General features: G+C 37.5%; 1 protein-coding gene across 1 annotated transcript; it reads left to right on the top strand.

The window, feature by feature from the left end:
* The first annotated feature begins 1,286 nt into the window (after positions 1 to 1,286).
* On the top strand, positions 1,287 to 2,246 carry LOC101396833 (olfactory receptor 10Q1-like). The gene has a single exon (XM_004437393.2). It carries the CDS (start codon positions 1,287 to 1,289, stop codon positions 2,244 to 2,246), a length of 960 nt encoding a protein of 319 aa, XP_004437450.2.
* The last annotated feature ends 15,114 nt before the right edge of the window (positions 2,247 to 17,360 follow it).

Genomic DNA, 17,360 nt, shown 5'->3' with positions numbered 1-17,360 from the left:
CATATATATTTGGAAAAATACATTCTATTTTTGCTTAATACTAAAGCGATTAATATTAAATGTTAAAGAATATAAAAAGAACAAAATTTTATCTAATTATCCACATCTAAATAATAATGTGGTTTATACTGAATCATTTTTTATGTACTTTGAGGAAATTAGCCCAATTTTACCTCTCTCTTTTCTCTTACTTATCGTATTTTTATATCAGTTGAGATTTACATCTGATTACTATTAAAAGTTGTTTTTCATAAAGAATCTTTTCAAGAATTATATTTAAAACTTCTGTTCTTCATAAAACGGTATTTGAAATAATCATTTACACATAACTGTGTCTTACTATGTTTTAATTCTCACGACTTTTCTTTTATATCACAAAATACTCAACAGTTAATTTTTATTTTGATGGCTTTTTTAACACACTAGATTATTTGAGTTATTGAGTTATTGTTTCAGCATGATGTAGACAACATAATTTCAGAGCCTTTGCAAATCTGAAAAATTCTTTTTGATGTTATTATACATAGATGGCAACTTGATTGGGGCATAAGATCTCTTAATCAGAATGTATTTTCCTTAAAACATTTTGGATAGTGATCCATCATCTCCTGAATTTTTGTATCATAAAAAGTATATTTTAGATATAAATCTGCCAGAAAGTGGTGACTTCGTAGAAAGTGGTTAGTAGTTCTTTTTATTTTCCCCCTTCTATGGAATTTCTAGTTTCCTCATCATCTTTCTTTATCTCCGCTAGCTCCACTCTTGTTTCTGCCTACCATGCATCCAGTGTTTTTACCGGTCAGTATACTTGAACTCTAAAGTTTGGATTGACAGTAGAAGTCTTACAGAAAATACTCTAATAATAGAAAATATACAAGTGGCATATGTCAGGATAACATTGGGATAAAGCTGTGTTCACAGCCCTCTAGGAGAGCACAACATCCAGATTAATATGAGGAATTCCATCATTCAAAGTTTCATCTGTAAAATAAATGTTTACAGTTATATAACTATGAATCCTTTTTCAAAGCAAAGAACTAGCACATATGAACTTATATTTACAGGCTGACGTTTAAAGACTTTTTAGAAATCTGTTTCTGTGATTTAAGGAACATAAGAATTATAAGGACAATTATTCCATATCTTATATTGCTTATTAGAATCTCGAGGACAATTAGGTAATTTCCACATTAGAAACAAAACTTACAATTCTTTATTTTCTTTAGGCAATAAAGTGATTGAGCAAAGGAAGGTTCAGCCCTTTCTGTTCTTCTTTTGCAGGAGACATGTTTGCTGGGAGCCCTGACCTCAACCAATCCAACCCCACTGAATTTGTGTTCTGTGTGTTCACAGCTATCCCTGAATTCCAGGTCCTCCTCTTCCTCCTCTTCCTCCTTCTCTACTTGATGATCCTTTGTGGCAACACAGCCATCATCTGGGTGGTGTGCACACACAGCTTCCTCCGTACCCCAATGTACTTCTTCCTCTCCAATTTGTCGTTTGTAGAGATCAGCTACACCACCGTTGTGGTGCCTTTGATGCTTTCTAACATTTTGGGGGCCAGGAAGCCCATTCCATTGGTGGGCTGTGGGGCCCAAATGTTCTTTTTTCTCACCCTTGGTGGTGCTGACTGTTTTCTCTTGGCAATTATGGCATATGATCGCTATGTGGCCATCTGCTACCCACTGCACTACACCCTCATCATGACCCAGAAGCTGTGCGTCCAGATGGTGGTTTGTGCCCTAAGCCTGGCCCTCTTCCTTTCCCTGCAGCTCACATCCTTAATCTTCACCCTGCCCTTCTGCGGGCACCACCGCGAAATCCACCACTTCCTCTGTGATGTGCCTCCGGTCCTGCGGCTGGCCTGCGCCGACATCCGCGTGCAGCAGGCCGTCCTCTATGTCGTGAGCATCCTCGTTCTGACTGTCCCCTTCATCCTTATTTCTGTCTCCTATGTATTCATCACCTGTGCCATCCTGCGCATCTGTTCTGCTGAGGGCCGCCGCCGGGCCTTCTCCACCTGCTCCTCCCACCTCACCGTGGTCTTGCTGCAGTACGGCTTCTGTGCCTTGGTCTACCTGCGTCCCCAGTCTAGCTCCTCGGTGGATGAGGACCGCCAGTTTGCCCTCGTTTACACCTTTGTCACCCCCTTACTCAACCCCCTGATTTACACTCTCAGGAACCAGGATGTCAAAGGTGCCCTGAAAAAGGCCATCAGTAGCAAAGGAAGAGTGGAAGCTCTCTGAAGGTGTAGCGGGACCTCAAGGAGGTACCTGAGCGTGTGAAAACAGTGAAACTCTTACACATAAATGCTGGATTTATATTTTACTCCCTACAATTTGTACTTTTGTCAATTCTCTGTTCCTAATACATTTAGTTTCTACAGCTTGCTCTCATTTTTTTTAAACTTCTCTGATACTGTAAAACTCTAAAAGTGGACAGGGCACTGTAGGCAGTTTTTGTATATTTAGTCCCATATTGAAAGGTTTACATTTCTTCTGAAGCAACTTCATTATCTTTGAAGCTTCCCCCCTAGTAGCAAAGGTACTGATTCCTTGAACAGTGCCTCAGATTAAGAATGTTCCTAAGGATATTTCACTTAACCTAATGATCCTTACTCTTGCATTTGAGTCAAAATATGACAAGTAACTCCTTGGTCAATTTACTTATTTCCCCTTATTAAATGTGTTTCCTGTGTAACAGGGGTCCCTGTGTGTTTATCTAATCTATGCTCTGATAGTCAATCCCAAAATGTAATGTAGGTCAAGAAAGGTGGAGCAGAGACTACCCTTGAGTTTATTTCCTCTAGGAATTAACATGCTTTGAGAGAAACAGCCAAATTCCCAACACTAAGATCCCTAAGCTGTGGGGAAAGAAGATTAGGTCATCAAGAGACATGGTCAAACTCTCTAGAGAGCATCCTCATAGGAGAGAGGATTAGTATACCCAACCTGGAGTGGAGGTAAAACTAAAGTCTTGAGGTGAGCAGCCTTTGTATATAGACAGTTCATGATACAAAGAGTAGATTAATAAATTCTATTTGAAATAATTATTTCTTTAATGCTGCGTGTTCTAGGATAGTTTGCCTGTGGCTTCAAGTCCATTTAAATGTAAGGACCTTTACCTCAGCAACGGGAAATGACCAGGCTGTGTACAATGGACAGACATTTCAAATTGTCATGAATTTTCTGGATTTTATCAGATATATCTGAAGCAGATGAGAATGTTTGCATGATAATCTGTAATTCAAGTGGATACGTGGGAAAGGAGAGGGTGGCCACAGTTTGAGAAGCATCCCATGGCATCCAATTCATACCTCTTGAATAGAAGTCACTCTCTCCATCATTGCCAGATCAACTGATTTCTGAAGCGAAGCTGTATATGAATAAGTGCCTGCCTAAATGAGAAATGACTTGCCCTCCCAGCTAAACTTACTTTTGTTTCCTTAAAACTAAGCAGTAAGGCAGAAATTCCCAAACTTCGAAGGACTTGGATACCAGATAAAAAGGTGTTTTCTTAATTTTTTATTCTCACCTTTAGCAACATCACATAATTTTCTAATTGCTGCCTTCTAACTGTGAGATAATTATTTTTCATATGTCCAAGCAGAGTTGGATATGCATTTGGGGAGGAAGCAGACACAAAAGGCTTTTCCAATAACTGGATGTCTACTTTAGAGAGATGGGTTATTGCTTCATACATAAGCACACCTGGGTCAGATGCAATTGATGATAATAACTCCAGTCATAACCCCATTATCTCATTTTGGTGATGTTTAACAAGCTGTTTGTTGTCCAGATTTCTCATGGGACTTCTGCAAGCATTACATCTGTTACAAATAATATTCTGACAAAAGGGAATACAGATTTCATGTGATGTACTCAAGCAAAATAGAAAACAGTAACAATGTATATCTACATTTTTTTTCTGAAGAAAGTAAAAAAATCTAGGAACATATGGTGAGGAATGGGGTCTTTGGGTCTACAAAGGGGAATTTAATCAAGGATTTTCCAGAATAATAAGTAATTAGATTTTTAAAAATCACTAGGTGGAGGAATACTATTGGTAGGGAGGTGGACACACATATCTGCATGCAGGTTTGAAGCCAATTTAGAGCTTGGCATTAGAGCACACATAATTTTTAAATTGTGTGGATTTATTAATTTATATAGAGTATTATTAATGTATATAGGAAGGATGAGCATATTCTATCACCTAGTTTCCAAAATAATAAATTCCAGTCCTCCAGACTTTAGAGAATCTATTATCAACATAACTCCTATTTTTAATATTTTTTTTAAATTTATCAATTTAAATTATTATGAAACAAGACAAACTAGTATACTGAAATCAGGAATGGATTGCTTCCTCTCAAAAGATACTGAAACAAAGACATTTTTCAAGCCCCAGTGTTCAAATGCCACCTTGGATCCAAGATTAGTGACTTCATCCTTTGCATTCATTACACACTTTATCACTCAGAGGTAATCTTTTGGGGCAGGTGGCATGCCACAGTCACCTCGGCATCCCTTCTTCACATTGTCCAGGGCCCTGAGCACAATATGGACTCGACAAATGCTGTCTTCATGTTAAAATGCAATAAAAACAGACAAAATCAGAACGACAATGTAAGTATTTTTTCCCAGATAATTCAAGTGTGCCCTTTCCGGAAAACTGAAGTTTGTCTCTCAAAAACAATGCTTTTTAATTTAATCATTTTTGAAACCATCTCCAAAATGCACTGGAGGTGCCTGGCATGGCACATAGAAGAAAAATGTTGATAGGAGGCAGTCCGGTCTGCACATATCCACCCAAAGCTGAGCCCCACACACGTTCGCACTCCCTGTGAGGTGTGTTGGTCAAAAGCCTGGCCTCACAGAAGTGGACAGGTAAGGCAGATTCTGGGGTTTCTCCTTCATCATAGTTTTGGAAACAAGTTTATAAAACATAAATGGCAGTAAGGGGGAAAGTAGTATATCATTTAAACTACAAAGGGAAAATTGAACACTGCTCTTAAAAATATGTTGAACATCTCCACGACATTTTAAAACAAAGCATCCATCTCCAAGTTTGATAGAAAAATACATGGTCATTGTAGAAAAGTCTGGGAAATATAGAAAAAGAAAAAGAAGAGAAACATTGGTCAGTAAACAGCTGTATTAGAAGGCATTAATGTTTTCTAGCCAAAACGACTGGGTTAATTCATGAAGTGTTGTTATTTTCCAAGCAACTAAATCACTTGGCCAATGTTATTAAGTGCCTGCTGTGTTCCTGGTACTCTTCCGGGTATTGGGGATAAAAAGATGAACATGCAAAGTTTTGGAGGGAGACAGACAAATGCCAAGATAACAAAAATATTATATGATAATAAATATATATATTATATATGTAATAAATTAAAGGTGTATAATATAATATGTATATTCACGTATATATATAATACATATATACACATATGTGTGTATACATATATATATTTTATATATATATATATATAAAAATACATGAAAGGTTTAGTGGTAATCATCACGCTTTTATATGGAAAGAGAATTTACTGACACTGAGTTCTGGTTAGAGAAATCTTAGCAGTCTTATACTATCAAATTCTTGTTATCTTCATAGGCAACATGGAAGCAGAGCATTTTCTGGGATTGAATTCCTGTCCACTCTCTTTGCACGTTGCTTTAATCTGGGTAATGATGCTGCCCATTCCACGTATCACAGAAATATTTTAGCAGAGTAGTGAAGTGGGGAAGCAGAACATATTGTAACTACGAACAAGTGATATCTCTTCAATATAAATGATTTTTCATCTGAATCATTTGTGAAATTCCAAAATATTAAATCTTTTCACCTTCACCCATAGTCTATACATGGATAAAGTCTTATTCTAGAGTTAAATGAAGGGACTTTAGGATATTCTTATACTGCTCAAAAGATGTCAGTATGGGAACTGAATCTGGCTCCTTGATGTGTTTTATTTAGCCAGCACAGTATTTTTTGTTATTGTTGATTTGCTTTTCATTTTTCCATGAACTTAACTGCTTTGGGGAAATCCATGTACCTTCAGGTCTACCGCTATCCCCTTACCATCTACTTAAGTGTGCCTTCCTGGTATATTTGTTTATGTAGACTGCTTGTAACTTGAAGTCATCCAGATTTAGAACTACTCGTGTTCTTGCATCAACTTTAATAACTAATAAGGCAGTTCTGTATATTTATGGGCCTGATTTGGTACCAAAGTTCCAATGATCTGCCTCTCAGCTCAAGAAATGACAAAGGATCTATGTAAGTTAAATCTCAGTGGTATTATGTTTCTATCACAGCAAACCGTGAAGAAAGGTTTTTAACATTTTATTTTAATAGAAACTCATCATACAAAGTATTGTTTCAAATTATGCAGTCATTATGTGGTCTTAGAAATATATTGTTTCAAAATTCTCACTCTAATTAGTTTTAATCTTTAGAAAAAGGTTAAATCCTTAGTCTATTGAGTTATTGACAGCAGTGTGACATTCTTTTAAAAAAAACAGACACATTCTCTACTCATTTCCTTTGAGGTCATAAAGAGTAACTAGGTTTTATTGTTAGTCAGAGGGTACTTTTGGGTGAAATAAGAAATGAATTGGTCTTATTTTTGCCACTGACCTTTTGGACACCTCAAACAAACCAGGTACTTCTCTGGATCACAGTTTCTTCATGAAGGTCTCTGACAATAGGATTTCCAAGACACTGTCGTGAATGGATATGCCTAAATCTTAAGATTTTATTGTTTTAGACACACTGATTTTTCTCCAACTTTGAGTCCTTTACTAGCTGTATCACCTTTACCCTCTGTTTAAACTGCTTTTTCTTCAGCATATGGTGTCCAACTTCTCAACTTTCATGTTTCACCTCTCAAAGAAGAAGCTTTTGATGACCCTCTTCCTCTAGTCACTCTCTATCCCATTGATCTATTATATTTTCTTCATGGAATTTATCACTATCTAATTATATCTCATTTACTTATTTCACATGTTTATTATCTGTTTCATTAGCTACAATGTAAGCTCCATGAAAACAGGAATCTTATCTGTCTTATTATTCTTTGTGCTTTCAGAACTTAGAGATGGGCACATAATAATACATAAATAATTTGTTAATCAATCAATTCATTAATGATGAATCAGACTCTAAATGGGTGAACACTAAGACTGTGTAATTATCACCTAGAGTAATCATCACATGTCTAAGAGAATATATCAGAATTTTGTTCCATTGTAAAACATCCAATTGACCAAGGGAAATGCGGGTAATGGAATGCAGTAAGGGTAAAGATTTTAAAAATTAACAAGTTTTAATATGACAAGTAATATCTGAACAGGGACAGGATCAAACCTATAAAATCTGTATGGTGTATTGAATGAATATGTATGCTTTCTCCAAATTCTGGAAGACCACAATAAGGGAGTTATTTAAAAAGTAACAGAGGAGACTTAAATGTCTGCCTAGTGTTCCCCCTCAAATTGTTCCTTTATCCACAGCTAAGGTTACCAGAGCCCCCCTTTTTCAGATTTAGCATTTCTCTGACTCCAGTATTGCCAATATTTCCTCCTACTTGCATGGCAAATATAGATAATCTATCATTGTATAGACATTTCCAGCCCAAGCCCTGTCCACAACACCTCTGCAAACAACTGCCTCTTAGCCTCCCTTGGGCTAGTGTGTGTACACTTGGGGTGTACTGACTTCTGGAGGAGGCCCATCCCAGCCATGCAAACTCAGGGTCCCAGGACCTTGGAATGTAGTTTTGAAGTTGGAAGTGAGATCGTTGCAGACTTGGAATGGGCACGTTCTCTTGACCCTAGGAGATCCTTCCCCCGTGAGAAGAAACTTGCCACAGTAGATTTCTCTTTGCACATGCTTAAGAGCTGCCCTACTTGGTGACAACCTATTAAGTCTGTCTGATAATTACTCAACAGTCCTCCTGGATTTGTAATCTTGACTCAGCACCAGCACTGTAATAGCCATCCTCCTGCTTGATGGAAGTCATCTTGACATCAGCTGCCTGCCCGTCTGGATTCCTGCATCTGTCCTGATCAACCTAATGTATTTTCTTTCTACCTGTTGGACTTCTACGCAGCACAGACTCTGTATAATTGGCATTTGCTTCAGTTTCCTTCTCTAGTCATCAACTCTTTACTGGAAACAGAGCCCTTGCCTTTATCATTGTTCCCCTAAAGGGACTCTAACACCTGCTTAGCACTTATCAGCCCCCTAATCTCTGAGAGAGGGAGTTGAAATCTGGTCTCCAATCTTGACAAGTTGGAGTGCTGAAGAAAGAACTGGTTGGCCAGAACCAGAACACGTGATTAGTTATCAGTGCTAATGCAGGAGAATGGTTCCCCGTCTCTATCTCCACAGTCCACCATTAGCTCTCATCTTAATTACTGTGAGTTCCTCTAATGGATCTTCTGCCTCCATATTTGATTCCTACGATTCATTCTCCCATCAAAATCTAACCTCCCATACCTAGAAGAGAATGGATGATTTTCCAAGAGTGTTATTTCCACAAGTCTCCCTTTATTCACCATATATCTCTCCATTTGTGTAGTCTACAGAATATTTGGCAAGAAATTGCTAAAGAAAAAATTTACTGAGCTCTTATATTTCCAAGTATGGAGTACTTAGAAGTAATATCCAAGGAATGTCATGGTGGTCATCATCATCACCACCAACACCAGCATCTTTCTCAGATTAATAAGAACAAGAAAATGTCAACCTATTTCAGATCTTATTGAGGGGAAGTCCTGTCCTTAGGGATATCATGATAAACCTTAGAATACCATTTTTCTGTCTTCAGAGATCAAAGTTCACATTACGAACTTTCTGAAAATGGGAAGTAATAAGTTTCCTCCAGAACAGCAATGACTTTGGAGTATAGACACTTCACAAAGCAAGGACAAGAGGAACCTATTGATTAGAATAGTAACTTTCTCCTTTAGCACCAGTTCCTTAATGAGGTGGCCATGAAAAGGTGCCACTCAGATCTTCTGCTGCAGGGAGGATTGCCCAGATGCTGAGATGAATCCACCACTGTATCTGTGCCAGGCCACAATGTCCACAGTCTACTCTCAGCCAATGATTGACTCTATTAGGGATACTAAGGCAAATATATTCCCACAAGATACAGAACTCGTATGGCTAGTGACTTTGGCTGAAGACACCCCATTGGCCTGGTTAAAACTCTCTTAGAGTATGACACTCTGCCTATCCAACCATCCTTCCTTCTCTTCCTCCTCTGTGAGGGTCAGATCTATATAACAGTTTGACATCTTTCCCTGCCTCCTCTGGTTTCCTCCTCCTTTTCTCTGATGGGCTTTTACCCCACAATCTCTTACACATCTAATCCTGTTTTGACATCTGCTTCTCAGAATATCTAGATCAATGCACTTAATAACAAGGAACTGGCAGCTCATATCAGACCTTCTAATATGTCATATTATGTTGTCTGTATTTTCATTAGGCATAAGAAAACTCTTCAGTAAAGTTTATAAGGTCTTATTAGGGTGTGAATTCATTATTTTCTAGTTAGACATTTTCCCTCATAAAATTACTTGATAAAGAACCTCCTCAACTATGTACAACTGGGTTCAAAGCTGTCCCAAAGTGTGAGCACATTCTATTTTGCTGGGGTCTGCTATTTTGCATTCATGTGTATGTGTGTATGTATGTGTGTGTGTGTGTGTGTGTGTGTGTGTGTGTGTAGCATGCAAAATAAAGATACTTCTGGACAAATGGATGTCCTAATGGAGAAACACTGAAGAGACACTTCCCTGGTATGACATATTTTATCCCATTTTAATACATACATATTGCTATAGGCTGAATTGTGTCCCCTCAAAATCCATATGTTGAAGTCCTAACCCCTCAGTACTTCAGAATGTGACTGTATTTGCAGATAAGGTCTTTAAAGAGGTAATTAAATTAAAATGAGGTCATTAAAATGGGCCCTAATCCAATATGACTAGTGTCCTTATAAAAAAAATAGATGAGGACACAGATACACACAGAGGGGACATCAAGTGTAGACACAGGGAGAAGATGGCTATCTACAAACCAAGGAGAGAGGCCTCCGAAGAAACCAACTCTGCCAACACCTTGATCTCAGATTTGTAGCCTCCAGAACTGTGAGAAAATAAATATATGTTCTTAAGCCATCCAGCCTCTGGTACATGTTATGACAGCCCTAACAAACTAGTACACTTACCTACCAAACACAAACTTACCACTCTCTGATTAGTGTAGCTTAGACAGGAAAAATGTTTTCATCACCTAGTATATAGAGTCATTATATATATTTTTTCACACGTACACATGTAGTAACATAATTCTCTCCCTCCTCTCTGATAAGTGACTTTTTCAATCATTCTATGCAATTTCTCATTCCATAATAAATTCTCTAGACATTTGCTTGAAGTCAGGAAGTGGCAGTCCAAGATTTTAACCTCATGATTGCAGTATAATGCTATGCTTCATTCCTAGAGGTACCAGACCATAGAGAAAAATTAGTCAAGAGACTAGAAGGAAACCTGTATATTTTCACAGTCATAAGTCATCTCTCCAACTCACCCCACCAGTTGTGTATTGGTTTCTTAGCTGTAGGACCATTCACTTATTTCCTTATTCCGCCAAACAAGGATTTGCACAGACAACTTGCTTCCAAGGAAAATTTTCATACAGACAGGAATTAATCTATATTATTCAAAATGAAGAGTTGGTAAGGAAGAATTGTTGGTGTTTCCTTAGAAATGACCTGAGAAAATGATGCTTTGATTCTAGATAGCCATTCCTAATTCATTTAACTGAAATATCTGTACAACAATGAGAAAAATGCATCAGACTACCTTAGATGAATGGAAGGAGACTTAAACACATAATGCCCAGTTAGCTATAATTCTGTATTCACCTACAAACCTCCTGATCTTCATCTTGAGTTGAAAGACTCATTGACATAGAGTTCCAGACCTGAATCTTGAGCTATTTATTCAATCATTCAATAAACAGTTCTGAATGTCTTCTATATGTCTAGTCCAATGGTTATTAACTGGGAGCACTCTTGCCTTCCAGGGAAACATTTGGCAACGTCTGAAGATATTTTTGGTTATCAGAAGCAGTAGGTGGGAGTTGGAGCTCCTGTCATCTGGCAGGCAGAATCGAGGATGATGAAAAATATCTTATGGGGTACAGGACAGCCCTCCACAACAGAATTATCCAGCCCAAAATGTCAACAGTGTCCAGGATGGAAAACCCTTTCCTTACATATACAACATACACACAAGTGGAGGAAAAAGAGACTCTGTCCTTGCCCACATTGAGCTTCCACACTGCCAGGAGAGATAGAAGTTAATCAAACAGCACACAAATACATGTAAAATTGCAGCAGTTATAGTTGCAATGATGGAGGGGTACATGAGATTACAAAAGGAACATTCCAAAAAGTGCTTTTGACCCTAACATGAAAAAGGTCAGGGAAATCTTCCCTGAGGAAATTAGAATAGAATTGGGATGGAGGAAAAGATAAAGGAGCTATTTTGATAAAGAGAAAAGAAAAAGGGCATTCCAAGCAGAATGAAAAGTGTGTGCAAAGGCCTGATGGTGGGAGGAAACATGGTGAGAAGAAGGGACTTCAAGAAAGACAAGGTCACTGAAGCAAAGAGTCAGGAGGAGGGTAAGAGTTAGTAAGGGTCATACTTTATATGGCCTTGTAAGCAATGTTATGGGTCATCTCCATCATAAGAGTCAGATTTTTCTTTCACTACAGAGTAATTGAGAGCAATGTGGCTGGATGCAGCTCAATGTGGAGGAAAAAGAGTATGCTTAAGGTCAAGTAAGCTACTGGCTGCATCTATCCTTGGGCAAATTACTCAAATTCTATCAATCCTTTTTACCTTTGATTTGTACCTGTAAAATAGGGATAGCACTCACTTTGCAGAGTTCTTATGAGGATTAAATAATATAATGTGTAAATGGGATGCTGATAGTACCTCCATCTTAGGATTGTTGTAAGGATGAAATGAGTTAATATATGTAACATGTGTGAAATATAGTAAGTGCAATGTAAGACTTCACTATTGTAATTATATAATGCTTGGCATGTGGTAGACACAAGACATTCTACTTAATATCCCTTCCACTCCCTTTCTCCTCCATTTATCAGCACTGAAGATACCTCAGAAGCCTCTGAACATCTTAGGTAGCTCAGTCCTACCTGGCTGTTGGGATATGACTGTCCTGCACACACACACACACACACACACACAAACACACACACCCCAAAAAACATGAATGGCCTTGAGGGCATTATGATAAGTAAATAAATCAGACAGAGAAAGATAAACACTGTATGATCTCATTTATATGTGGAATCTAGAAGAACCAATCTTAGAAACAGAGATCATATAGGTGGTTGCCACAGAAGGGAGTTGGGGGTATGGAGGATTGGCAAAATGTGGTCAAAAGGTACAAACTTCCAGTTATAAGATAGATAAATCCTGGGGATGTGATGTAAAATATGATTACTGTAGTTAACCATAATGTATGTATATTCGTAAGTTGCTAATTGAGTAAATCTTAAAAGTTCTTGTCACAAAGAAAGCAATTGTAACTATGGGAGGTGATGAATGTTAACCAATCTTCCTACCTGTATAAAGGTAGAAAGTTCTACCTTTCCACTATATATTCTGGAAATCATTTCACAATATACACATATATCAAATCATTATGTTGTACATTTCAAACTTATACAATGTTATACATCAATTATACCTCAATAAGACTGGAAAAATGTTTGAAAGTTTAAAGAAATACTATATTAATCACTCTAGGCCTACATAGAGGAATTGCCTTTGAATAAATGGGGCATTTGGGTACACACATTCATATACAGACATATAAACATTTATATACACATAACCAACCAACATTTTTTCGAGGAGTAAGCTAACTTGCTAAGACCTATGGGAATGTCTCTGATCAAGGAGAGTTAAACAAAGAAAGATGCCATGGAAGAGGTCAAACGTTTGGTAAGTCTTCACTGAGGCTCTATTAAGTATATAGCACTATGCTAGGGCTCATGACAGCCAGATAAAATATAATATATGGTCTCAGTTCTCTAGGGCAATAATTTGAAACTTGGTCTGAACCCAGCTATGACAGTCTGGTGGAAGTAAACTCCCTGAAACAGAAGGGTTAAAGGACCTTGATTAGGGATCTTCATATTTCTTAGGAAATTGTTTTGAGCACTGAGAACATTGATAAGGAGTTTAATACTGGTCTTTACTTTGACAAGACTACTTCAGACCTTCCATTGACTGAGGATCCCAAGTGGAGAGACAGTTTTAGTTTGGACTAATTATCTGGCAACAGGGGAGGAGATCAGCAATCACTATGTTTTCTTCTGGGAGACATAACTTGTGAGACAAGACCCTATATAGCAAAACAACTTACTCTTTCCATGGTCTTTTGTTTGGGAAGGTTACATATTGTCTCAGTCCTACTGGATAGTCTCTCCAGGCTCATGGCCCTCCCTTCTCCATCCACCAGGCCAGTCAGACATTGTCTGCTAGGTCCTGTCTTTTATGAATATTACTGAGAAGGCCAACTCAGTATACTCCTCTCCCTTTTCACGCTGACGGTAAGAGAAAGTCTGTTTCTACTTCCTTCTAGATTTACAACATATCAGGCATTTGCAGAAAAGCAAGTAATGGCTTCACAAGTAGAGACTCCAGAATTTCAGAAGTAGTTCAATCCTCAAGTTACAGTGTTTCTCTGAATTCACTTGGAAACCCAATCCTTCTGATTAAAATGATAGCAACTAATCTCAGTCTAAGAAATATTGAGGGAATGACTAATATAAATTTGGATAAGGTTTAAAGACTAATAAAAGCCCTTTTCTCATAAGGTTCCTCATTTAATTCTTTGCCATGAAACAGATATTATTATTATCCCATTTATAGATTCAAAAGGAGTGAAGAATTAACACTTATTATGCAACTTAATAAGTTTCATACATAAAACCAAGTGTTCTAAATACTTTACCTCATTTAATCTCACCACAACTCCAATTAGGTATTATTATTTATGTCTTTTAAACATGAGGATACAAAAATTTATATAAGATTATCTTCTCAGGTGATGACGCTATTAAAAGTAGATTGATACTCTGCCTTGGGCCTGTTATTGCCAAGTCCACTAACCCTCTTTTTTTACACAATGCCAACTAGACAGTTGGAGATCTGCTCCAGGCTAGACTCCCTGGATTTCCAGAATGTACATGGATAATGTTTCTCACGACATTCTTGCCAGCTGGGCCTGGTCTGGCTGGAGAAGTAAGAAGGAAGCTGAGGATATGATGTAGGATGTGACTTGAAGACTCTGAGATGGACGTGAATTCATGAACAGATGCCCCAGCCTGGGGCAGATTTCTGGGGATGATGCTGAAGTGATCTAATTCTGCCTCTGTCCTATGCAACGTGTTTAGTAACAACCTGGAATAGCAAGTTGATAAAATGTTGATCATCATTTCATCATGAAGTGTTGAACACTTCATCATGAGATGAAGTGTTTTAATCTCTTGGAACCATAAAAAACACTATCCATCTATCCAGAATATGGATCCCACTACTTTGCCTTCCTCACTTCTCCGAGTTCATTTCCATTTTTCAGATCTGAGCTTAGACATTACTTCCTCTTGGAAGCCTTTTCAGAATCTCCCAATCACAAACTATGCCAGAGCCCCAGTTGTACAATCTTATAACACAATATTTTTCTTTACAGCACATAATCATAGTTTTAATTTTACATGTGTGCCAGATTCTTTAATTAACAGTGTCTGCCTCTCTCATTAGGATGTAGTTATACATCCCAATTCGATCACCATTGTATGTGGTGCTTGGCACTTAATTAATAAAAAAATAAATGTGAGTGACTTCAGGAAGGATAGTTAAGATGTGGAGTTACAGATTATAGATTTTTTAAAATGTCAATTTCAATTGACTAGAGCAATGGACCAATGTTAAACGAATGATGGAGAATGCTCTGCTTCTCTGAAAAAGAAACAAAAATGACTAGAGTTTTAGCATCCAGGGAGCTACATATCAGTCCAAGTATGAGAAGACCATCAAAATAATCTAACACCAACCCATAGATTAATCTGATTTTGATTAGATTGAAGAAATAGAATGCCAATGAACAGACAGGTGATCCCAGATCTTTTTATAGTTGACCATTCCTATGATCTGTCCCATGTAGTATACGTTTAGGTAAGTTATTTAAAATGAAAGCATTTCCAGAGCTAAAACTGTGAGATGTGTCAAAACCATGTCATGTGAGGAACAGCAAAAGGAAATTTGGAAGAAAACTTGGGGCTGCATGATAAGAGCTCTTTAGTTCCTGGAGTGTTTCATGTAGAAATGGCCCCATGGTGTAGAACAGAATGAATATGTAGAAGTTGCACAGAAGCAAGTTTCAGCCATTAGAAAAAAGAACTTTAAGAGAATCATGTCATCCAACAATGAAGCAAGCAAGTCAGGAAGTAATGAGGTTCCCTAGGCATCGAAGATGACCTGATGTTCAGATACGGTATTGGAGATTCAAGTATTCAATGGGCGACTGAACTAGGCCACTTCTGAGATCATTTCCAGTACTAAAAATTCATGACCTATATGTAATTCTATTATAAATATTTTATTATAGATCCTGGAGAGCACCATTAGGATGATATGAGTGTGATGGACTATAATAAAATTCTCAGAGATCATCGTTATCATACAGATTTCAAAGCCCTCCATCATAAGATAGGTGGTAGAATAGCCTCAGATGCCTGTTGTAGACTTCTATATGCTATGTCCATGGACGACAGGATTTTTTCCACAGTGCAACCCAAATGTTGAATGGCAAGATGTTTTCTATACAGGATGTTGAACAAGTGATTTGATTATGAAATAATATTAAAAGTGAAAACAGAAGAAAAGTGTAAATGACAGGTTTTCACAGTATAATTATTCACACAATATAATTTATTAAATGTCTATAATTTGTACTACATTAGGTTTGGTGATGTAGGGAGATAAAAACATAAATAAGGGAGGATGGCTTCCCTAGAACTTACAAATAATAGTGATGGTTATCTGTTATTAGGCTGCTATAACTATGGACTAGGCATTGTGGTAGATGTTTTACATTATGATCTCATTTAATTCTCACAAGAGCCCTTAGAACTAAGCATAATTATCATCCCCATTTTTCAAATAAAGAAATTGGGACTCAGGGAAATTATGCATTGTTTAACACCATGGAGCCAGAAAATGGGTTTATTCAAATCACATCATTTAATTTCAAAATTGATTTCACACTGGTACACTGCCCCTCTTCTGCATGTTATAATACAATGTCAATTATGCTCAGTGATATTAGAAATAATTCAAAGCGTTATTGAAGTTCAGAAGAGGAAAAGAGAATGAACAAAATGGACACAGTTTATTAGCTATTAGAAAAACAAGAGAGAGCCATTCATGCCTTAAGTGCTCTTAATATTTAGGACAGCCTCTAATCACATTTTTCCCTATGCTTGTGACACTGAGGTGGGTTTATGTGAATGATTTTTACTGAAAGTTGTGCTTCTGGATTAAGATTTTTTTCAAAGCTCATAATAAATAATAAATATTAAAATCAGGCAAGTTGAAACTTAGTCACACATTGCCTCTTTCTCACCTTCTTGATTATGAGCTGGTCTTGGAAAAGAAGTGGAATGGATGCCTTTGAGAGTTAAGTCTGTCCATTAGAAAATTTTCAAGGAAGCTAGATGACTTACCCTGAATTTCACTGTAGCTCCTTAGAAGAGAAGAGAAATAAATGGAGACTGGTTTGGTCTTTCCTATTTGTCCCCAAACTCACAGGAAAGATTCTTAGATCTCCAACAGCTTTTGATCCCATATTTTCCCATAGGGCCACAAGCCTGGAGGAGCCCTGTGATAAAACTCCCTGTTTCCTTCAAGTCCTATACTTCATATGATTGGATATGGATAGAAAAATCAGAAGTTGGGATGGCTTTTTCTGAGGCTTACCCCTGATACTGTCAATCTCAGACCTATGTCAGCTCTTTGCCCAGGAGCATTGTTTTCTTTGTTCATTTTCTATCCTATCACCAGCTTTTCAGTGTCACATCGATATCCCTGAGTCAAGAGGCATTGTGTGTAAATAAATGTATGAATGAAAGAATGAATGAATGAACAGCTTCTTGCTCTCATCTTAATGAACCCTGCTTGCAAGAATTTCTTGACACTCCCCTGTGAATTTACTGGAAGAATTTAATTTCATTC

The sequence above is a fragment of the Ceratotherium simum genome, chromosome 34, assembly GCF_057802395.1.
Source record: "Ceratotherium simum simum isolate JZ-2026a chromosome 34, ASM5780239v1, whole genome shotgun sequence".
In the NCBI taxonomy this organism is placed as follows: Eukaryota; Metazoa; Chordata; class Mammalia; order Perissodactyla; family Rhinocerotidae; genus Ceratotherium; species Ceratotherium simum.
Note: the sequence above shows the minus strand (reverse complement) of the source record. Positions and strands in the feature narration are given on the sequence as shown.